This window comes from Silurus aristotelis (assembly GCF_946808225.1).
Source record: "Silurus aristotelis genome assembly, chromosome: 10".
NCBI lineage: Eukaryota > Metazoa > Chordata > Actinopteri > Siluriformes > Siluridae > Silurus > Silurus aristotelis.
This window is the reverse complement of record NC_139583.1, coordinates 28,045,454-28,068,806: the sequence shown is the minus strand read 5'-3', so window position 1 is coordinate 28,068,806 and position 23,353 is coordinate 28,045,454. Positions and strand designations below refer to the sequence as shown.

Below are 23,353 nucleotides of genomic sequence, written 5' to 3'. Positions count from 1 at the left end.
AATTTCATTCCCCCCCCCCCCCCCCCAGGCTTCAAGAGAGTAATAGGGGCAGAAGTGAAATGTTACTAATGTTATTTGCTTAACACAGAAAAGCAGTTTCCTTTTTGCTAAATATGTGATGCGAAACCCATTTCACCACTCCGGTCCATCGGCCTCAGGTTGTTTCATGGCCTACGTGCTGCTGTAAAAATAGGAACGAAAGGATTTCCCCATCTTTTGCAATTTGGGTGAAATAAAGAGAATGAAGAAAAAAATAAAAAAAAAACCAGAAGTAAAACCTAAACCCTGGTGTATGTTAAAATTCGGAGGGAAATGCAGATGTTTACCAAAGACGTGCTCACTCATTTGTGAATTGTATTGTCTTAATAATGTTGGGCTGAAAATATTAAATATGTTTACTCAACAGGTTTACAAAGACTTTCGAGTGTGTACTCTGTTGATGTGGCGGCCATCTTGGGATTTTTGTTTTTGTTTTCAATGATAGAAAAAAAAAAGTTTCTGTCTATTCTTATAAGCCGCCTCAGATACTTACCCATTATTCTATGAGATGTCAAACACAATTGCTAACCACCCGAAGTGATTGTCTCTTTTCACATTCATGAACATATTATAAGCATAAAAATATTTATTACAACTTAAAAAAAGAGTTACATAGTTCGTTTTACAGTTGTATATATATATTGTTCTCTGAACAGCGTAGATATTCAAATATAAAATACTTTGTGATAATATAAATACACTGACAGACTGATTACATATAAGCAATTTGCATTTACATATCAGATTATTAACCAACAGTACAATTTGCCTTCATTTTGTTTTGTTTGCTGAAAAAGGTCTCGAGTTCCAGCCCTTTCGGTTATTTTTCCTCCTTATACACCCCTCAATCTGGTGTGTTTGAGCAGGAAAATCGTCTGGGATGACATGCATACTGCCATTTTCCCATGAAAAGTAATACTTAGATATACAGTGTACAATTAAATGCGAGAAATGTGTACTTCCTAGGTTTCTGGATTTGCAGCAGATTGAAGAAAATCTCACATCTTCATATCATCTCAATTAGGAATCTTAAAAGTTTGCACCTTGTTTTCACAAACCCAAGATAATGTATTTCAATTTGCCTCATTCAAATGTTAAACCAGATCAAACTCTGAAGTAAAATCCTTGCATTAAACATCTTGCTGGCTTCATGATTTAGATGTAAGATCTGGGTGTGCAAACTTTCGCCCTCAATTGTACAAAGCTATAAGATAAATCATCTCCATAGTGCAACAGAAGCAGAGTAATCAGTGTCAGAACGCCTTCTTATGAAGTATCTTATAAACACTGTAATACAAATATACAGTAACACGACATTACGGCGTCAAAACCTTATAAAGCTTAAAATGTCATTTATCTAGACAAAATCATTCAGTAGTCATGTGTGTGTGTGTGTGTGTGTGTGTGTGTGTACAGTCCTCTCTTGGTATGGCAGCTGAACAAGAATCTGTACAGGGTAGGGATTTGGTCATTCATTGTTCGTCTGCAGTCACAGCTGCGGGATTGACGTAAGAAGCAGCCTCGAGATCGTCTACTCTCTTCCTGCGCACTTCAGGAGGAGGGCGTGGTGGTGGGTTCTGAGGAGGCTGTTTGATGCTAGGCGGGACGCGTTTGCTGGGTTCTTCTATCGGCAAAATGGGTTCCCAGTGCTCACCATGAATGGCAGCCTGTGGAGCAACAGAGAAGAGAGATTTAAAGCAGCATTCAATCAGGCGTTAGCAAGTAGGATGACCTACAACCTTCAGTTGCCTGGAGCACTCCTGAGAGCCAAAATGTTGGAGCAAATTTAGATCAATGGCTAGAGATCTGGACTACCATAAGAAGATTCGGACATTGAATCCCTGTACATCTAAGATTCCAGAGCAAAGCTTCAGCTTCGGATAATAAGTGGATGTTAAGGAGGTGTTTTTAGTGTATTTAAGTAAATTTTATAAGTATGTGGAGAAATATGTGGACTAACGCATAATATTCTACTCTTGACACAACTCCGTGTCAGAAACACGTGCCGTTCCTCTCTACTGTAAAGTGAAAACATAAATGAGAAGCTGTGGTGAGGGCACAAGTTGACCAAACGATTCTGGTGAGATTATGTGCATGTAGGAGAAGGGAGCAATAAACTGCATCCGTTATGCAAACAGAGTTCTGATACATCACTACTTCCATTCAGAAAAGAGAAATTTTGTATTTTTACACAAATAACATGAGATTTGTAGTTTTACTCTGGTAAAAGAACGATGTACTACATCCCCTGAGGCAAATATAACAATGTACAAGTCTTATGCTTCTAAATCCATGGCCAGGAAGTTTGTTATTTGAGCCCATGAGTTGTTCAGTATTTGGCAGGAAATTCTGAAATGTCTGTCAAGATTTGTTTAAGGTTACACTAGTGATATTTAATCTGTAAAATAAGTAGCCTCTGTTGCAACAGTACCCACTTCCCAATGTCCAGACAAACCCTAAAGTTCAGCCAGGACTTCTCATGAATCATCTTTATATTTAGCTTCCTGGTTGAATTTATAAAAATTTGTCTTGTGGCCTCTTTATAGCAATTCACAGTCACAATTTACTAAAGAACAATCACAATTTGTCAGCAATTCTGTCCAGGTTTCTTACAAAGCACCGTTTTTTTTGGGCTTCATATTACAGCAGATCAAATAGTCTAAAGTGCCTAAAATTGTCTCCAAAGTTCACACCCTGAAATGAATGTTGCCTTTGTTTCAACGATGATAGAACATCGAAATTTAACTGACATTCGGTGTTCGGTGTGGATTAGAACAGGTTCCCTTTTGAGTCTGGTTTTTCTCAAGGATTCTTCCTCATGCCACCTCAGGGAGTTTATTCTATGCCACAGTCACCACCGACTCACTCATTAGCGATAAACTTATTATAAGGAACAAACCTATTGGCACTAAACTAACATTATTTTCTAATACTTTATATCCTATTAATCTCTGAAAGTGTTAAAAACTAATAAAAATGAATCGAATTAAATTTCTTTAACTGTAAAACCTTTCACAATGTGTGCACAAGAAGTGTTAACTTTAGACCACGGTTTCACAATTTCTGGATGGAAAGCAAAACACGCACAATGAGAATGAGAATTAATAAAGGAAGATATACTGTATAACATGAAATATAACTTTTTTGATAGTTCGGTTTTAAATTCGGTTGTTATTTTCACTTTCATAATTTTAAGCAACACGTTCCAGTTAATTAAGCTGAGTGAGGATATAAATTTTCTTCCTTGTAACCAAATTATTATTATTATTATTATTATTATTAGATCTGGTTAGGCAGCTCTGTTAGCTGTACATGAAGCAAAAGGTGTAAATTCCAGATACAGTATGTGTGCTAATAAATGTGTGTGTGTGTGTGTGTGTGTGTGTTAGGAAATTCCTGAGATGTATTAATCATTTCTTTATTTTAGTTTCCTTCTTTCACACTGAGGCACATTGTATTACCATTTCCTATTCCAGTAAGCCATTTGGTAGTACGATCAACAAGATTAAGGAAGGAATTCTAGACAAAACACCGATAAATCAGAAAGGTTACTCACAGACAGGTAGATGAGGCTGGCTATTCCCAAACACACACAGCCCAAAACTGTAGCGAGCATGAAACCTCCAGGAACACTGAGCCTGTGAATGTAAAAAAAGAATTTGCACTGAACTTCTCACCTGGTGTCAAAGGCATTTCGTGTGTTTTATAGAGTGAATGCATTGAGCACAGGATTTGACTTACGCCGCAAGAAGTATCGCTCGAACGTAGTAATTTCTAGTCAGGGGCCCGAATGCCTTCACACACACAGTGAAGCAATACTGACCGCTGGAAAAAGAGAGAGAGAGAGAGAGAGAGAGAGAGAGAGAGAGAGAGAGAGAGAGAGAGAGAGAGAGAGAAGAAAAAGAAAACGCCTAAATACCTTTTACTTCCTCATGATAGACATTTATAAATAACAGATTTATTATAGATAAGCTTGCATACACAAAGATACAGTTAAAATGCTTAATACAGGTTTTCTAGAAAAATAAACTCTAAATTTCTCTCAAATATTTTTCTATTATTCAGAATTTGAAGAACCAACACAAGAGCGGGAGATTTCCTAACCAGGAAGCAGCATTTACCACGCTTATGATTATTTTTAAGTGTTTTATTATTAGCCTTGAGTGACATGTTTGCTGCTTGAGTAACCACGAAACATCTGCGAACGTAAACACGTAACAAATACAGGTTTCATTATATCGCCTATTATATCTATTTCCTGGAAAGATATACTGTGTGAAGCACTTACGTTCTCCCCATACTGGTTCCTTTGGCTCTTTTGCTCCTCGGATACTCCAGCAAACACACAAACACACCCGCAGCTCTGCACCTCAATTAAGGCCAGTAAACAAAATACATTCTGGTGTACGATTGAGCATTTATGGTTAATTACTCAGTAATAAGCATGAAACTAAATACAAAGGTGTGGGTGAGTTCATAGAGCAAGGAATGTAGGCCAACGTTTGGATGCAATTACCTGCACCAGGTCCTGGACTGATACAACACTGGACTTTTTAAAGATTTAGAAGCATAGTGGTGGTAGTTCAGTAAAAAAAAAAAAAATGGAAATCTCATCTGAAGGTCATGAGTTCAAATCCCAGCACCAAATACCCACCATATTTGGGCTCTTTAGAAATGCCCCAAAGGTTGGTAGCTCAAGATAACATCGTCTACCAAATACAGTTTCAGCGTCTACCAAAAACGTTATTGCTTATATATTTTTTACTACCACATGCCTTTCATAAGGATAATTTTCTAATTTTTTTGTATTATCACTACATAAATATTATGTCGACTACCCTAGAAGACTTCACTAAACCTATTTAACTGGCAAACACACTCATTCGTGTAATAATTAGTGAGATTATTGCTTAAAAACATGTTTGTTGAAGCATGAAGTGGAAGGATACATCCCAAAAGCAGCATACTGCCAGTCTCTGAACTGACCTGCCACTCCTACGATGCCACCGGTTAGGTAAACTGGAAACAGGGAAGTTGGAAAGAAAAAAAAACTTTTATTCCCGACTGCACTTCCTTATAAATATCACAAAAGATAAGACATGCTTGAGAATAACCTGGAATAAAATCCTGCTGGGTTGTGCAGTAAACACTGATGTAGACCACAGCTCACCTTTATCCAGGTGTTAACACAGCACACCTGCATTTCCATTAAAACTGTACTCTGGATCTACCAGCATGATGGTTACAACTAATACATCTGAAAGTCCGGAGTGGTCCTGCTGGAGACATGGTTTTCTCCTGCAATCTCAGCTACACATTACAGACCCAGCAGGATTGAAACATGTAGAAAGTTTTGTTTACTTACTGAGTCCAGCCGCCAGTGCTTGTTCATTAGCCCACATGGCCCACTCGATCTTCCCCATTGTCGCTAAAGTGTTTTGGAGAGCACCGATCTGCTGCTTCCTCCTGCCACACGACCGCACAGCGCTTTCAACACGCACCTTAAACTCTTCTGCTATTAAAGAACAAAGCGGGGCGTGGCCACGGCGCTCAGGCTCCGCCCCCCGGGGAACTAGTCACGTCCTCTATACTTGCTCGAATCGAGTTATTGCAGTCTCTAAGTTTGTAACTCACTTACTTTATCTCTCTGTTAGTTTTCTCTCTGACTGACAGTCAGTTTACCTCCTGTCAATTACAGAATTATTGGCACCCTGGAAAAACATTATCCTATATAAGGAGCCATGAACAATAGTTTAGAGCTTTATTATACAAGAGATCTCTCTGTCTGTCTGTCTGTCTGTCTATGTATGTATGCATCTATCGTTTGGTTGGTCTGTCTGTCTGTCTGTCTGTCTGTCTGTCTGTCTGTCTGTCTGTCTGTCTGTCTGTCTGTCTGTCTCTATCTATCTATCTATCTATCTATCTATCTATCTATCTATCTATCTATCTATCTATCTATCTATCACTTTAAGCATTGCAGCACTTTATTACACAATACCTCAATCTTCTATATAATTGAACAAATGTCTATACAGTAATCAGAAATATTTGGTTTATTTTCAGTATCCCTTTTTTTTTTTTTTTCTTTATTGATGTTTTGCCAGGACTTTACCACAGCCACCTTCAGCTTTTGCTTGTTTGCCACTCAGCCATTTAAGGGCATTTCCCATCTGTACTTTGACGGACCGATTCTATCTATTTTGCCGCATTTGACTGGATCTGAGTGGGAACTATATCTTTGCATTCTTCAGAGTTCATTCTCTGATGTCTAGCAACAGTCACATCATCAATAAACACCACTGACCCAGTTCCAGTTTTACACGCCCGTGTTGATATTGCTTCCAGCATCTATTATCATTTTTATTACCTGATTATCAGAGTAGAGGTAAATAAGGGCAGACACTTTGATAAAGAAAGCAGCTACAAAACAAATTAATATGAAAAAAACAGACACCATCATGTGATCAGTACATGTATTTTCAAATAGCATTTTTTTTCCAAAATCTAGAAAAATACTTTGACAGAAATATTTATGCAAAAAGACAAGAAGGTAAAAATCCTGGGCACATAAATGCATACAGAAATTTTTATTATTATAGATAATAATAATAATAATAATAATAATAATAATTCTTGGTGTAAATCATTTATATCTTAATTGCTTTTTTACTCTGGGGAAGTAGATATTCTGCATCAAGCCCATTTTCACTCAGGTAGCTTTCTTGGGATGTCCATCTGTACCTAACAGGTGAAGCTTTGGGTCGTCCAAAACACAAGGACCAGGGCCAACCTGAGGAACAATAAAAGAAAAAAAGCTTTAGGTTTTGTACTTCATGTCATGTGAGATGTCGTGGTGGGTAAAGGTACAGTTACACCCTGTAGTTATGCATTTTAATTTACTCACCCTATGCAGAATAAACTTCTAATTCCCAGGTTTAAAAACATTCCAGTATCAATTCACGTCCTAATTTTAATCATCGGCACACTGGAAACTATTTTTTTTATTTGATTTGCTCTTTTTTAATATGCAATAAATAATATGCTTTACAATATTAAAAATGATGGTAAATCCACTTAATCATCAGTGTCAACATCTCATTCTCTATAATCACTGTTCATTCTTATATTGTTTGTGTGAGAAATTGATTCTATAAAAATTATGTAAAAAGATTTATCTAAAAAAAGATATTTTGGTCACAATCGGAAACTTCTAGAAATTCAAGTGAACATGAAGTTTTTATGAGCTTTTTTACCCATCTTACCAAGGGTGCCAATAATTCTGGAACTAACTATACACACCGACAGCTGAAGTTGCTTTAATTTTCCATTAAATTATGAAATAATCTAAACACTAAAAAGGCGTGTGTAAACACTCTGATGATGAAAAAACAGATGACATTATCCACCAGCTTGATTGACGTGTACACTGTGTGAGGAAATCACACTCAGCCAGAGGTCACCATAGTCATCTTTCTGCAGAGTTTTCCTCTGATGGTAACAGTCTCTGAATGAGAGTCTGCCGAACGTTAGAAATGTAATAGAAATCCCGAGCAAGGTTATAAAATGAATAAAGATACTCCCACACTTTATGTTGGATTTTTGTCAGAATTCAATCTCATGTTCCCAAAAAAATGTCTCCACTCTTCTGGGAAGGATGTGGAGATTTTTTCCCATTCAGCCACAAGGGTGTTTCGAAAAAATAATATACTAATGTTGGTGAGTTGAAAAGACCTGGGGTGCAGTCAACGGTCACATTCATTCCATAGGTCTTCAATATAGTTAGAGCTCTAAAGCAGGAGATTTTCCACTCCAATCCATGTAAAGCATATCTTCATGGAGCTGGTGTTGTGCACAGGGGCAAATGAAGGCAAAATGTATGCATCCTCTACCATTGTATGCTTTCAACTTGGAGGTTTGGAGAAGAACTACATATGGCTGGAACAGTCAGGTGTCCTAATACTTCAGTCCATATAGTGTATCATCATTTACATAGTTTACATACGGCAGTTTTTTGTGTTCAAAAACAACTGATGCGAAAACAAAGCCCTTTTGACTTGCTATTCACGGATCTTAGTCGTGTACCTTAGTGCTGATGACGTAGCTGATTCCTCTCGGGCTCGTCTCCATGCCGATGTCTCTGATCAGCTCGTCAGACAGCGAGGCAGAGGGTACAGGATGTCCTTTTACAAACCTACAGTTAGAAAAACATTACACATCATGCAATCATTTTACAACAATGCACAAAAGGGAACTGAACATAATGCTGGAGAACAATAAACAAAATAAAGGACTTACTCGCCACCGTTAGATTCTGGAGGAAAGAAATGGCGAACGGTCTGGATAAATTCTGTCACGCTGTCACGCAGGAGGAAGATCACCGCGTTAGGTCCTGCATCAAAGGTGTACGCCACCTGAAGGATTTAACAGATAAGAAAAAGGCACTCAAAAATAATTCAGACTGGTGCTTAAAACAACATGTATGTCCTAAACCTCTACAAAACCTAATTTTTGGAATTCTTTTCTCACATCCTACGGGTTGAATGAGGGAAAAAAAAAAACAGCATGACAAAAAAATGTGTGCGTGTGAGCACTCCATTTAAACTAATCTTAATTTTAAAAAAAAACCCAAAAAAAAAATACTGTATGATGATCAAAATGTGCTTAATATAGCATCTAAATAATAAATAACCAAATAAATAAACATTAATGAATATAATTACATAATTATAAAAGAATAAATAATAGATAGAATATAGTGCTCTCCGTGCAGCGACGCCATTTCTCGTGAAAAAATAAGGGATTTTTGTTCTGACAGGAATAGTTAAGAGGTTAACCAAATTCATAGTGTACTGAAAATACCTTATAAAATAAATAAACCCTTTGAAATAAATTGATTCTGGAGAATGAAAAAGAAAAGCCCTTTGCTACTAAGGGTGCCAATAATTCTGAAACTGACTATAAAGCACTTTAGATGCATGGAACACAGAAGTTGTATGTGTGCTATTCAAACAGCTGTCTGTAAGATTTTGTTGGGAATTTGTGAATTATAATTAGAGTTCGACTGAGTCATTGGATTTGCAGATTAATTGGCACCAATTGTTAATTGCTAGACCTATCAGCTATTGGCAAAATATAAATAAATAAATAAATCCTTTTAACAGAGTTGTCAAATTTGTAATCTTGAGAACCAGTGTTGATTTATTCATTGATAAAGACTCAAAGCACTTTTGTAAGTCGCTCTGGATAAGAGCGTCTGCTAAATGGCGCAAATGTACATGTAAAATCGACACCGATAGTTTTTCCGGGTTGCATTACACAAACAAGAGCGTCCTCAAGAGGCGAAACGCTGATGCCATGTGCAGTGTCTTTTTATTTATTTTGGATGTAACTGCTTTTATTTATTTGAAGTGTGACTTTTTGTTTCAGTTTGAATGCATGTTTTTTCTCAATATTTATAAATGTAAATAATATATTTATATTTATTTTCTTTAGCACATTTTCATGATTCGGTACTGTTTTTTTTTTTTTTTTTGGTAATAAAGTTCAGTACTATTTTACATGGAGTGGTGTTTGTTTTTAATCCAGTATTCATTTTAAAATGCTGTTGATTAATCGGTTATCTGCAAGTACGATCCGACCCACAGTAGCTACCGGTTATTATTGGATTTCATACTCCAATGGACTTGTGAATGTAATTTTCTTGTTGAGAATTTCAAAATGACTGCAGCCCAAACATATAAAAGACTTTCCTACTCACTCTGGTTTCTCCGTAATGCTGATTGTAGCGATGCACCAGGTTTATGACTTTGCGTGAAACGTCATTGAGGTAGAAGATAGGTGGGAACGTATCCAGACAGGTGGCGTGAAACTGGTTGCTGTCTTTCATGGTGAGTTCAGCGAACGCCGCAAAGTCTCGCTTCCGAATGGCCTCGATCATATCGTCCATCCGAGCGGGGACCACGCTGTCCGCACGGTGCTGTAAAGAGCAAATATTTCCCAAGCTGTCATCTCTACAAACAAAAAGAGTTTATTTTAATACTAGCAGGTTGAAATTGAGGCAGTGTTTAGCGTCCGAACCTTCAGCAGTTTGCTCGTCTGTACGCTCGTCTGCATGCCTGAAGTGCTTGCAATGGGCTTCCGCTCTGCACTGACCTGAACGAAGAGGAAAAATCGAGCTTAAAAATTTTTTAAACAGTTTATCGATTCATAAATTGTATATTTAATTAATAATTAAGCCTTATGATCTGATAAGTGGTGTGAATGAATACAATTTGAAAGAAGAAAAATTCATTAAATCAAATAGAAAACTTAAAACATCATGCAGAGAAATAATAGGAATTAATATAATTATTACACCTTCTAGTCCTTTATGGTTTTTAAGACACGTGCATGTTCCTTTTGACGCTGCATATTATACTCAATCTACTATATTGTATTTTATTAGATCAATGATTGTTTTAATTATTTACTTAAATAACAAAATATATTCAACTTTTTACATGTAATTATTTAAATAATTATTTTACCACAATTCCAAGTATAATTTACTAATATTTTAGGTTTCTTATAAATTTATCATTGTTTTTTTAAGGCGAATATTTTTATGAAAAAAAAAATTTATATTGTGAATTTGTATCAGGATTAATATAACTGACTTTTTTAATTATAAATAAAGACAGATCATTTCAATTCCTTTTACATGACCTTCCAGAAATATTATACATAGGCATACATCTAATGTTTGCATTCAAGTATTCGATAATTTAACAACTGAAAAAAATAAGTGTCAATGCAGCATCTATACCTAAAGTAACATAAAACAAAAAGCTGTAACAAACATCCAGATTGTTTGGTAGGACTCACAACCAGGACGAGAACCCGGAGTTCAGGCCAGTGTGTCTCTGGTGCCACCTGCTCAGCCATGCTGTCTTTCCCGTCCTGTCTTTCGCCCATCTTCCACTGCACAAAGCCTCCATACATACTCCTGCAGGCGCTGCCCGATCCCTGGCGTGCCACCACCGACAGCTCCGTGTCCACACCGAACAAACGGGACAGCGAATACACTGAGAGAGACACGGACACGTTAACGGCACTGTAAACACTCATAACAAAACATGTAATAAGCATGTAGAGATCATACTTAAGATAAGAGTGGAATCAGACTCACAGAAATTTTAATTAAGAAGTAAAAAATTGAATAAAAATTAATAAATATCAGACAAATGGAAACCATATGCCTACATACAAACCTAAACCAGGGCCATTCTAACATCAATATTGTGATAAATTACAATATAATTACACTTTTTAGAGATATAACAACATACAGAGAACATTTAACTTATTATTCTTATTATTATTGTATTTTTACTGCTTTATAATTGATCATAGGTGATTTGATATTTGTACAGAACCTTTTAATTTGTAATTGTATTATTACACAAATGTAAAAAATCAAAAGATCCTTCTTTTTTCAGTTTCTGTAGACATCACAGGCAATTGTTTAGTTTTATTTTAATGTATTAAAATGACAACAATAATTAAACACTTATTTCAAAATTTTTGGAGCTAAACGTTTCCCAGGAGCGTAATGAATGTAATATTTATGACATACGCTTCAAAAAGTAATATTTATGTTAAATAGATTAATTAAGGAAAAGATTGTGGGATTGATTCTTAAAAAATAAATAAATAAATAAATCACTTTGCTTACAAATAATGATATGCTGAGAAACTCAATAATTTCCCAATGGTAATTATTTTTCTGGAGCTGACTCAAGAGCTTCAGCCGAAGTTTGCAAAATACAGAAGTAGTACATGTATATATTTGGGCGTATATGTATATTATACCTCCTTTAAAAGGTTTTTATACACCTTCTGTACATTAATCACCATCACCCCAGTACGTATGGAGCCAAACACTCATTTACCATATCGCTATTTAATGTAAACAGGCTTCTAATGCACTTCTGGTTAGATACTAACTGCATGTCATTGGCTCTCTACATGTACTTTGCACAATGACAATACAGTTGAGTCTAATCTAAAATAATCTAATCTAATTCAGTGATTATGAACTTACCCAGGCAGGCATATCCAGCTGCAGAAGACGCCAGGCCAGCTGCTGTAGGGAAGTTATTCACAGAGCAGATATGCACCCGATGAGAAAGCGTGACCTCGGCATTTGGGTGTTCATCCTTACGTCTTTTCCGCGCTAACCTTCGAACTGGTCGAGAACAGAACAGAATAAAAGGGTCATTTTTTATTTTTACGGGGTGTCACAGCTTGCCTGTATTGTCTGATATTTTGTGTGCCGTTTAAACAGAAGCGTACTCTCACGAAGACATGACTGCAATCTGGGCTGCTTGATGTCTTCTACTTTGCCGTTCAGCCAGATGCGATCCTCCTGAAAATTTCTGCTGCATGCGACTGTCGTGGTTGTTTTAAGCTGGAAATGGAAATGACTGGATCAGTATTTTATTTTTTTTTATATTTACAGCCGCATGAACTTCAGCCGCATGTTTATGCAGCCTTCAGGAGCTAGTAAAAAAGATAATACACAGGATGCCAGATAGTGGATTATAAAAACAATCACACTTTTTTGATGCATGTTTGAAGATAAAAAGAGAAAAAGCTTTCAAAATAAAACAGAAGAAAGAAGCGCATCATTGTGAATTCCCACGCAAACTTCTCCCATGTTACATATAGTAAGTTTAGTATGTTTTTTTTTAGTATGTTTTTCCCTACAAACTCTACTGTATACTAAGAACCTACAGATAACAACATTCATTAAGGAGTTGGATTATAAAGCATACATCTAAACTTCCTCAATGATTTTTTTTGTATTATATACATATTGTAGGATTTAAAAAAAAAATTGAAAAAGAAATAGAATAAGAAAGAAGCACATCTATATTTATGAGAATATTGACAGGTTCAGCAGGACATGTGATACATATAGAACAAATCTTGTAAACCTGTCTATCATTCATTTACATTTAATAGATACAGCTGAGCGGATTAAGGGCTCTTGCTCAGGAGCTCAGGAGCTGCAGCTGGGTGTGGCTGGGATTTGAACTCATGACCTTCAGATGCAAAAATCTTGATGATATGATAGAAATAAATGTAGCTTAGTAGTTGAGGCATTGGACCCAAAGGTTGTGAGTTCAAATCCCAGCCGCACCGAACTGCAACTCCTGGGCCCCTGAGCAAGAGCCCTTAACCCCATAGATGCTCAGTTGTATGAATGAGATAAAGGGCAAATTATGATGGCATGGTGTCTCGAGGGATAGTGTTGTTGCCTCACAGCTTCAGGGTCCACAATTCGATCCTGACCTCAGGTTCCTGCCTGTGTTTACATTGGAATCAATTTTCATCCCACCTTCAAAAAGAATTATGATAGGTACAATAATAATGAATTGTTAATGCATCTAAATGGTGTCTGAATATGGTGACATCTCACTCAGGATTTATTTACTTCCTGGGAAGGATCCAAATTGAAATAATGATATGCACTTACATTAGACCAGACTGCTGCTTTCCCAGGTTCCATAAATCAAATGAATCATGTGACCAGCATCAATTAGTCAATGGGTCACGTGACAAGCATGGACGAATGATCATTATGAAGTAATAAGAGATGCAGGTTCATATAATGAAATATCTCCCAGGGCTTTTTCAATAAGGTGAAGCAGCTGATCATCTCACCTGGTCCTGATGCAAAGTGACACTGAGTGAGGAGTTGATGGGCAGGATCAGCTCTTCATCTCGTTTACCCCCTGCGTTGGAAACATCAGAGCACTTTAGCACAACTTCTGAAAAAGTAAACATCTGAATGTAGACGCAGAAAAAAAACAATAACACACACTCACAGTACTTAATAACAGCGATGTTCACTGGCGCCGTGCACGTGACCATCGAGACCGTTTGGCTGTTCGTTTCCGGCATAATTACAATTATATTTTTATTTTTATTCTAAAAATTGACACTGCAAAAAAAATCTACATTTAATCACAAAGCTCGGCTGTAACTTGCGACTGTGAATTACTCCACGCTGACATTTAGGTCGCCATGATATGACACCAACGAATGTGATTGGCTGGAGTGAAGACACGAGCCTCATCTCTCCGCCAATCAAAGGCTCTAAAGCACGCCCCCTCCAGCAACCAGCCAATAGCAGACGTCGGACCATCGACACATGCGAAAGGACGGCTTGACGTTGTGTGTGTGTGTGTGTGTGTGTGTGTGTGTCCCAAAACCAAAAATTAATTAGCTAAAAAAAAAATAATAATAATAACAAAATAATAATAAAAAATATATATATTTGTAATAGAATTTAATAAAAAGGTAACTTGTGTTAAATTAGTTAATTCACATTATAAATATACTCTATATTCAATAGTCAAAAGTTTGGGGACATTTCCACATTTAGTGGTAGCTTAGTGGTTAAGGCACTGGGTTACGACTGGTCAGGGGTTCAAGCCCTAGTAGTTCCAGGCTGCCACTTTTGGGCCCTTAATACTCCCTGCTCCAGGGGTGCTGCAGCATAGCTGACCCTGACTTCCTAACAAACTGGGATATGTAACGAAAGAATTTCACTGTGCTGTAATGTGTATGTGACAATACATGCCTCATCTTATTTAGTTTTGCAATTAGCTATTCAGTAGCTACATTATATGGCTAAATGTTTGTGGACACTGGCCGTTACATCCATGTATTATCCCTCTCTAACCTCTTGCACTGCCCCCAAGAATATACATGTATAGGATGTCTTTGGATCCTGTCACATTATTTTCCCTTCACTGAAATTGAAACAAAGAACTAAAACAGATGCGCACAAACACCTAATATTAGCTGGTTTACAGTTAGCTAATCGGTTGCTGCACTATATGGCCAAAAGTTTGTTGTTTTTTTATGACTTCCTTCCCCAAAATGTGACCAAAAATTTTTGAAAAATTCTAGAAGTACACCCTTCTATACAATGCCTTTGGATGCTGTAGAATTATAATTTCTCTCCACTAAAACTGAGAGACCCAAACCTGTTCCATCAAGACAAGGCTCTTGTGCACAAAACAGCTCCATGAAGACATGGTGTACCTGGGTTGGGGAAGAAGATCTTGAGTGGCCTGCTATAGAGCTTTGACCTAAACCCTACTGAAACCTAATCCAGACTCTGAGATCTGAGAAGAGGATGATGCAGACCTTAAAACATTTCCATCACAGAATTTTTTTTCCATTTATTTAATGCAGCTTTGCTTTTACATCATACAGGAAAAATAAACGACCCGAAACTAGAAAGTCTATATAAAGGCCTCTACATTTTTATTAAATAACATACAAGTATACACCTTTCATTACTTATTAGTCCTTCATAATTCAGTTTCTTTATTTTCTCCTACTATTTGTTCTTATTTCCCTCCTTTACATTTCTATTTTTACATTTCCCTTCTTCCTTGCCTTTCATCCAGCTTACTTTCTCTCTCTGATGCTGTCTATGCTTATGTATCTACTATTTCTGTTCTCTCTCGTCAATGCTTAGTATTTATTTAAACTGACTCTTCCAGCCATATGTGGCTCTGAATCAAAATAATACCACAAAGTTGTAAGGCACACATTTGTATAAGAAGCTGTAGCTTAAAATTTGTTTTCTCCCTACTTTTCTTTCTTTTTTTGTGAGGGGAAAATTTGAGAATATTGTATTATGCCTATTGCAATTTCAATAAACTGTATTATATTTGACCAGAAACGGCCTAATTTCATTTTAAAAGATAAATGGATTCTGCCTTCTTTCTTTCTTTCTTTCTTTCTTTCTTTCTTTCTTTCTTTCTTTCTTTCTTTCTTTCTTTCTTTCTTTCTTTCTTTAAATAGTTCCTTTCCTCTCCTGTATGTGTATATATATATATATATATATATATATATATATATATATATATATATATATATATATATATATATATATATATATATATATATATATATCAAACCATAGAGGTCCATAATTTACGTTGTGTGATAATGTAAAAATGTGACAAAATGATTATATTATGTTAACACACTTACTGAAATGTATTTAATACTTCATACAAAAGTCTTTGTTGGTAATGACAGCTTTAGGAGGTTCTGTGGGCTTCTTTTATGAACTCTGATCTTTAGTTCTTTCCATAGATTTTAAATTAGATTCGTCAGGTGATTGTCTGGGCAATTGAGAGTTTCCTTGGCTGTGTGTTTGGGACCTTGCTTAAATTTTCATCATTTTTCTGGTAGATGGCAGGAGATTTTTATCAAGAATTTCACAGTACATTCATCCTTTCTTCAAATATATGAAGTTTGCCAGAACCGTATGCTGAAAAACAGGCCCACACCAAGATGTTCCCACGTCTAAACTTCACTGTTGGTATGGTTTTTTTTAAGGTGATGTTCAGTGCCATTTGTCCTCTAAACATGGTGTGTATTATGACAACAAAAGACCAAAATTTTGGTCTCATCTGACCAGACTATATTTCACAGCCTTCTCTAAATATTGTGCAGCAAATATTAAACGAGCTTCAACATGCTTTTCCTTCAGAGTCTTGCATGGTGAGCGTGCACACAGGGCATGGTGGTTGAGTGCATTACTTATTGTTTTCTTTGAAATAATTGTACCAGTTTTTCGGAAGCTCTCCACAAGTGGTCCTTGGCTCTTGTGATAATATCTTGCAACAACTCTTCTGATAATTATTTTTTACTCCTCTGTCTGAAATCTTGCGAGGATCACCTGGTCATTCCCAGTTTATGGTAAAATGATGTTCTTTTCACTTCCAGATTATGGCCGCAATAGTGCTCACTGCAACATTCGGTAGTTTTGCAATCCTTCTGTAACCAGTGCCATCAGTACGTTTTGCAACAATTCGGTTATGAATGTCTTGAAAGAGCCCTTTGTTTTTACCCGTCATAAAATGTTTCTTGTGTGACAGCTTAGTAATGGGACACCTTTATATAGGCCAGAAATTGGGACTGAACAAGCTGGTATTAATTTGCACTGACATGGACTTGATTGATTTTAGCTGTTGTCTTGGCTTTCCATTCCTTTTTGCTCCTCTCTTTCTTCATGAGTTTAATACTTTTTCCTTTTGACATTTTACATCATTCATTTACAGACATCTATATGTGTGGATTGCATGGGTTTTTACAAACATATGGTCAAAATTTCACATCAATAGCACCTTTAGAAATATATTTACTGAGAAATATAGTGATGTTTTCAATACTTATTTTACTAGCTGTATATATGGTGGATTGATAGAAAAAAATCGGGTTCTGTGATAAAGGGCAAAATATGGAAAGAATAAAAATGCTAATTGTATTTCATTTTAAAATATTTAAGCATATAATTTACAATTTAATAATTATATAAAATGCAAATAAGCTTAACATTCAACCAGCCAATCAGAAGCCTTCTCCGTGTCACGTGATTGATAATTCCCGACTTCCTGATTTGAACTTCTCACATCTACACCCATTTCTATGGAGTTCTTTTAGTAACTTGAGCATTGGATTATGATTTTTAGACCCTTTTCAGCACTTTGCATGCTGTGGTAGGGGCATAAGTGAACAACAAATACTTTTATACCTGTAGCCATTCATTTGTTTGAATCTGCACGTGCACTTTGCACTGACAGGTGAATGATAGACAGATCACTGACCTGCATTTCTCCTGCAGGATCCACTTCTCCTCCACACTGTCCACACTAAGTAAGTACACAACTAATGCATTTACTCAATGAGTATTAGCACACACAATATCATTTCTATATAAGCTATATATTCTGTTTATTGAACAATGATCATTGAATTGTCCCAGAGCTGGATTTTAGCTCCTACACCTTCATGTAGTTTTGTAGAAATCAACTATAAATATGTGTCTCCTACCTGTATAATAACCTAATCTCAACTCATTCTGTTTGCTCATTCTGTAGGTTTTTTAAAACGGCTAGAAAAGCCAAGGAATACACATGAGCACCAGACTACAGCGTATTAAAGATCATCTCTTATCAGCAAATCAGGTAAAATTAATTAATTAATTAATAAACAACAGATAACTATTGTTCATTAGTTTATGACTAATCTTCATGTGGCTTGTTTTGAGAGATAGATAGACAGACAGACAGACAGACAGACAGACAGGTGCGACCCTCGACAAAACCCTGACACGTGTTGTTAACATCTTACCAAAGTAATCCCAAAAAAATATCCCATATTTATATTTATTACATGAGGCAAGAAATTTACATAAATGATCAAATATGCAAATCTCCCATATGCCACACCTTACAAAAGAGCTAGAAAGAATTCCCTTTTACCAAACTCTTTCTAGAGTTTTAAGAAGATTAATTTTCATCAAAACCAGGTAGTTTTGGTCTTTTTTGATGGATATTGCTAATAATATTACTACTCTTAGTTTAATGCTTTTCCTTGTAATGCTCAGTGTGTGATCGGGAATCTCACAAATGACTTTAAAAAAAAGGGAAAAATACCACCATATGGAGTGTTTTTATCTTCAAATATAAAGCAATGTCATTTTTCGAATAAATGCCATAAAAAACATTTTTTTTAACCCCCAAACCATGATTTTAAACATGTCCTGATAACCTTCTGTCTCAGATGGTTTATTCAGAGAACAGTATGTAGATCTGTGTTTGGGTGAAACTTGGGGAAACAGAGGCTTTTGCAATAGCAGTGATTTGATAATGAGAGAAACCTGCAAAGTTAACTTTTACAGCTAAAGCAGTTTATACGAAAGCGTCAACAACACGGGATGTAAAAAACATGCGCTTCCTCATAGTAGTAATTATTTTAATCCTTGGATTTGTGAACTAATAAAAAAAATCAAAAGACATCCAAAACCTTTGAAAGTGACATTTTCTTTACGTGTTTAGGGCAATTTGATACTTATTCATGCTAAATATCAACAGAAACCAATAAACTGGTCAAATGTCAATGTAATATTTATTTATACAGATGTAATAAATAACTGCAAATCCAACAATGTCCATGCTGTAGTGTTCAGAAATGAGCGTCTTGCCACCGAGCCCTCTCACCACTCATGTGCTGAACACTGGCCGAGGTATACCAGCTGCCGGCATGAGCATCATTCTGTACTTCCTGGATCCTACCACGTCAACATGGAACCATCGAACAACAGGGTAAAAGTTTAATATGGTATAATGTAACGCAGTGGAAGGTTGTGGAAGGTTGTCAGGACCAGCAAGGCTTTCTCTTCAGAATCAACTACTTACGTTTTTAAAGCATAGACTATGTTTTTTTTAAGAAAAAGCTGGACGTTGTGAAGAAATGTCATCCAAAACTGTTGTTAACTATGTAAAACACAATTTGCCTTCATTTGTAAAAAAATGAAAAAAAAATGCAAAGGGATTTACGGAAAAACCCGGATGATTTTATGAGGTTAATATCGATGCTCCTGCTGGATATGATCTATGTGGGCAATGCAGCTGTGGCTACAGTGAAAGGAGATGTGATAAATTGTGTTCTTGTGGTTTCGTGCTTTAGTAATGATTTTTATTCTCACTGTATGAGATTCTTGTCTGTGATGCAGCGCTCTGTTTTACTGCATCACTCTTTAATATTGATGTTTTTTATAGATGTGGCATCATAATGATGGTATTAAGGCCTAGGGGTAAAATGCACGACCTGCCACTGATGTAATGTAACATATTCTCTTATTAAACCTGTTTCCTGTAGAACTACAAACAGTGATGGGCGTTGTCCAGGTCTCATCACTAAAGATGCCTTTAGTCCTGGTACCTATAAAATGCGCTTTGAGACCGGTCAGTACTGGGAGGGTCTGGGGGAAACCTGCTTCTACCCGTACGTTGAGGTAAGTAGGGGAAGAGTCACATAAAAACCATCTTTCAGGATGTAATCCTTATAGGGGCCATTCGTTTAAATGCTCATGTGGTTGCCAGGTTGCTGCATTATAACATAAAGGGAGCTCAATATTTCATTAGGGACCTGTGTTCCTCATGACAACACACTTTAGTACATCACACTGGAATCAAATACACATGCCAATATTCTCAGTTTTTTATTTATAATAAATAGGAATTCATATTTTATTTTATTTTTAGTTACATCTTTGAATTAAATCATTTTATATTTTTAGAACAGGTTCTGTTTGATTTTAGGAGTGTGCTGCATGAGCGATAATTAAGCTTTAACCCGAATAAAACAATTTAATTCAATAATAAAAAGAAATTAATGAAATTTAATTAATTAAATTAAAATATGTGGACCTCCGGTCGTAAGTATGGTGTGTGCTTTTTAAACATTGCATTCCACATTTAGTCCCTGTTTGATCATATAATTTCCTCCACCCTTAGGAAACATTTCAAGGAGAATCTCTAAACCCCTTGAAAAACCCTTGAAGAATGTTTTTTCCCCCACTCAGCACTTTTTTCACTCGGAAGGGAAAAGGAAAATATTGATTTGTGGTCTCATGAGTAATACGTTTTGATTACAATGTCATAAAACATGAACTCCTTGCCTGCAGATCGTCTTCACCATCACTGATGCGTCTCAGAAGTTCCACATCCCACTGCTCCTGAGTCGCTTCTCCTACAGCACCTACAGGGGGAGTTAACATGAGTATGGACCAAACGCAATCACACTGACCCGCCTGGTCCTGATGCCTGGCTGCTGCCGCACAAATACGCTCATCTAAATGTGAAAGATATCACTATTGCTGTTGTATATCTGTATGGGTCATATTAAAGCAGCTGTCTAATGGGTCCTGAAGTAAAAGGGATGTTTTAGTTGATGTGACAGGATGGAAAAATGTTACATTGCCAAATAAATAAAATAAATATTGCAATCAGGTTATTAATCTCATGTCTGCTTGTGAGTGGAATCACCGTACCAGTCATCTATATACATACTCTGGAGATATATGAGGAATTTGGGAAACTTAAATACTCACCACCAAAGCTCCTTTTTTTGCTGAGGTTCTGTAGCAATCATAGTATTTTGGTTTTTAGGTCCATGATCCTTGATTATTTATTTCTACAGTAAATATGTTTTTATTTATTATACAACTGTGCATCACTGTACTACTACAATTCTCTTTACAGAAGGTAGTTCCTTGTTTCAATGATCGTGCTGGATGTTCTACAAAATATTTGAAAAAGTCATAATAAACTGAGTTGTTATTTTTAACTAAGAAACATGTTAATGAGAGGTTTCCTGATTATGTAATGTTTAAGGAAGAAGCCTTGGGTTCAGAGGAGTGGGTTTCATACAGTACTTGAGCGTCTGTTAGCTAATTTTTCTTTCCCCCTGAACAAAAATTCTGACCCGAGTACTTGTTTGCAGCAATAAATCTTTTAGTATGCAAATTATATGCAAATGACCATGATACCATCAGTATGCAATTCCAGTGATGGTTATAACGCTTGGATTAATCCTTTTTTCTGAACACAAATTCTGGCACTGTAGCATATACCTGTAACAAACGAGCACATATTTTCTTGGGGGAAAAACTAATTTTGGTTATATAAATGATATACAAATAATCATGATACGATCAACTGGTAGTTGTAGCTCAGTGGTGAAGATGTTTAACTTCTGACTGAATGAGTATTAGGTCAAATCCCAGCACCACCATGCTCCCAATTTGTTGGGAACTTGAGTGAGGCCCTAACCCATCAGCTGCTCAGTTATAATTGCAATTAATTACAGTTATCAGTTATAATTGATATCATTGCAAGTTGCTCTGGAAGGTCAGAAGGAGTTGCCTTGTGTGTTTGTGGATTTAGAGAAAGGGTTACAAGGACAAAAGATTTAGGAAGATTTAACATTAAGAACTAGACAAGATATCAAGAAACTCAATGGGGTGGCAGTTTCCTTTAGAGTACGTTCTATATCACAGCCCCAACAGAGTTACTGGATCTATAATGCCTTTACCTCTGAGCACTTTAGCTAGGTTTAGCTAAACACTCGTATCCCATTGCAACACTCCAGCAGAGATACCAACACCTAAAGGACATTCCTTTACAGCCCATAGATAAAGTACAACCCCTCCTTTTGATAGGAGCAGACCATCCCCACCTTTTAACACCAGTTGAGCCTGTATGCCTAGGACCCCCTGGAGGTCCAGCAGCTATTAGAACTAGATTAGGCTGGACACTACAAGGTCCAACGTGCTTTCTGCAGCAACAGATACAGCCTCAACAATGCTTACATATCTCTATCACTCCCCAAATGGAAGAACTATCCCGAAACGTAGAGAGACTCTGGCAAAGTGATACTATTCCACACAAAAATGAGAAATTAGTCACGCGATCAAAGCAGGATCAAGTGGCAATGGATCTGTTACAAATCAGAAAAACCATAGTAACGGTAGATGGAGTGGATCATTATGCAACCCTCCCTCTTAAGGAAAGTTAATATGCCACATCTCTGTACCTCTAACGACTCTGTTATTCCCAACTTAAGTAGTATAGAGCGACGGTTGGCAAAGAATCCCGAAAAGGCAGTAGCATATAACAAAGAGATTAAGAAACTAGAGAAGTGCGGCTATGTAGTCAAACTCACCACTGACTCTGTAAACACCGAAGAAGAGTTAAGGTTCATTCCACATCACATGGTACAACATAATGGGAAGAAAAGAGTAGTGTTCAACTGTTCTTTCGAAACACGTAGGCCAGAATCTGAATAATTACCCTCTTTGCTGGACCTACACTTAGCCCTTCCCTCTTAGGAGTGCTGTCGCGCTTCAGGGAACATTCCGTAGCAATAAGTGGAGATATTAAGGGTATGTTTTATCAGGTCCGCCTACTGCCTGAAGACAAACCACTCCTTCGCTTTGTATGGCGTGACCTTCAAACCAATAACCTTCCCGGTATTTATGAGTGGCAAGTACTACCCTTTGGCACAACTTGTAGCCCCTGTTGTGTCATCTATGCCTTGCAATGCCATGTTCTCGACAACACCCAACCTAACGATATTCTCAGATCGACAGTAGAAAGAAATTTTTACGTAGACAATTGTCTTAAAAGCTTAATGACCGCAGATGAAGCCAAGCAAGTAGTGGATGGGTTATGTGGCCTTCTTGCTAGTGGTGGGTTTGAGATTAGACAGTGGGCCTGTAATATCCCAAGAGTCCTTAATCATCTCCCCAAAGAGGCCCGTTCGGATAGCATTGAGCTTTGGTTATCATATGACAAGACCGATCCCCATGAATCCACTCTTGGACTGAGATGGAATTATAACTTAGATATACTCAGTTACAAACACCGCCCAACACCCAAAACCACACCCACTA

At 36.7% G+C, this 23,353-nt stretch overlaps 3 protein-coding genes across 5 annotated transcripts; 1 reads left to right on the top strand and 2 right to left on the bottom strand.

The window, feature by feature from the left end:
- Window positions 1–607: 607 nt before the first annotated feature.
- cyba (cytochrome b-245, alpha polypeptide) lies at window positions 608–5,560 on the bottom strand. Its single transcript, XM_083553188.1, has 6 exons — window positions 5,405–5,560; window positions 4,989–5,058; window positions 4,328–4,402; window positions 3,781–3,864; window positions 3,596–3,677; window positions 608–1,706 (listed from the first exon to the last, which is right to left on the bottom strand). Exons 1-6 carry the CDS (start codon window positions 5,460–5,462, stop codon window positions 1,512–1,514), a joined length of 564 nt encoding a protein of 187 aa, XP_083409314.1. The 5' UTR covers window positions 5,463–5,560; the 3' UTR covers window positions 608–1,511.
- A 787-nt stretch (window positions 5,561–6,347) lies between these two features.
- mvda (mevalonate (diphospho) decarboxylase a) lies at window positions 6,348–14,138 on the bottom strand. The gene is made up of 10 exons (XM_083553089.1): window positions 13,911–14,138; window positions 13,747–13,817; window positions 12,373–12,487; window positions 12,122–12,265; window positions 10,903–11,102; window positions 10,117–10,191; window positions 9,797–10,015; window positions 8,335–8,450; window positions 8,122–8,230; window positions 6,348–6,829 (listed from the first exon to the last, which is right to left on the bottom strand). The coding sequence occupies exons 1-10, from the start codon at window positions 13,984–13,986 to the stop codon at window positions 6,749–6,751; spliced, it is 1,206 nt and encodes a 401-aa protein (XP_083409215.1). The 5' UTR covers window positions 13,987–14,138; the 3' UTR covers window positions 6,348–6,748.
- Window positions 14,139–17,488: 3,350 nt separating this feature from the next.
- On the top strand, window positions 17,489–20,909 carry uraha (urate (5-hydroxyiso-) hydrolase a). Of its 3 annotated transcripts, none has more exons than XM_083553201.1 (5): window positions 17,489–17,758; window positions 17,994–18,080; window positions 19,078–19,220; window positions 19,777–19,912; window positions 20,585–20,909. In XM_083553201.1, the coding sequence occupies exons 2-5, from the start codon at window positions 18,030–18,032 to the stop codon at window positions 20,672–20,674; spliced, it is 420 nt and encodes a 139-aa protein (XP_083409327.1). In that variant the 5' UTR covers window positions 17,489–17,758; window positions 17,994–18,029; the 3' UTR covers window positions 20,675–20,909. The 3 variants fall into 3 exon arrangements, with proteins under 3 accessions (XP_083409327.1, XP_083409326.1, XP_083409328.1); XM_083553200.1 differs by having other exon boundaries at window positions 17,489–17,769; XM_083553202.1 differs by lacking the exon at window positions 17,489–17,758 and having other exon boundaries at window positions 19,036–19,220.
- Window positions 20,910–23,353: the final 2,444 nt, after the last annotated feature.

What these genes read in the sequence shown, in the direction of transcription:
- cyba (XM_083553188.1), bottom strand. Translation starts at nt 5,462, where the DNA reads ATGGGGAAGATCGAGTGGGCCATGTGGGCTAATGAACAAGCACTGGCG. An exon ending in AGCACTGGCGGCTGGACTCA is followed by an intron (nt 5,059 to 5,404) that starts GTAAGTAAACAA and finishes CCCTGTTTCCAG; the next exon opens with TTTACCTAACCGGTGGCATC. An exon ending in GGAACCAGTATGGGGAGAAC is followed by an intron (nt 3,865 to 4,327) that starts GTAAGTGCTTCA and finishes CTCTTTTTCCAG; the next exon opens with CGGTCAGTATTGCTTCACTG.
- mvda (XM_083553089.1), bottom strand. Translation starts at nt 13,986, where the DNA reads ATGCCGGAAACGAACAGCCAAACGGTCTCGATGGTCACGTGCACGGCG. An exon ending in GCAGTCATGTCTTCGTGAGA is followed by an intron (nt 12,266 to 12,372) that starts GTACGCTTCTGT and finishes GTTCTCGACCAG; the next exon opens with TTCGAAGGTTAGCGCGGAAA. An exon ending in AGCATTACGGAGAAACCAGA is followed by an intron (nt 8,451 to 9,796) that starts GTGAGTAGGAAA and finishes TAAATCCTTCAG; the next exon opens with GTGGCGTACACCTTTGATGC.
- uraha (XM_083553201.1), top strand. Translation starts at nt 18,030, where the DNA reads ATGAGCACCAGACTACAGCGTATTAAAGATCATCTCTTATCAGCAAAT. An exon ending in ATCTCTTATCAGCAAATCAG is followed by an intron (nt 18,081 to 19,077) that starts GTAAAATTAATT and finishes TCCATGCTGTAG; the next exon opens with TGTTCAGAAATGAGCGTCTT. An exon ending in TGGAACCATCGAACAACAGG is followed by an intron (nt 19,221 to 19,776) that starts GTAAAAGTTTAA and finishes TGTTTCCTGTAG; the next exon opens with AACTACAAACAGTGATGGGC.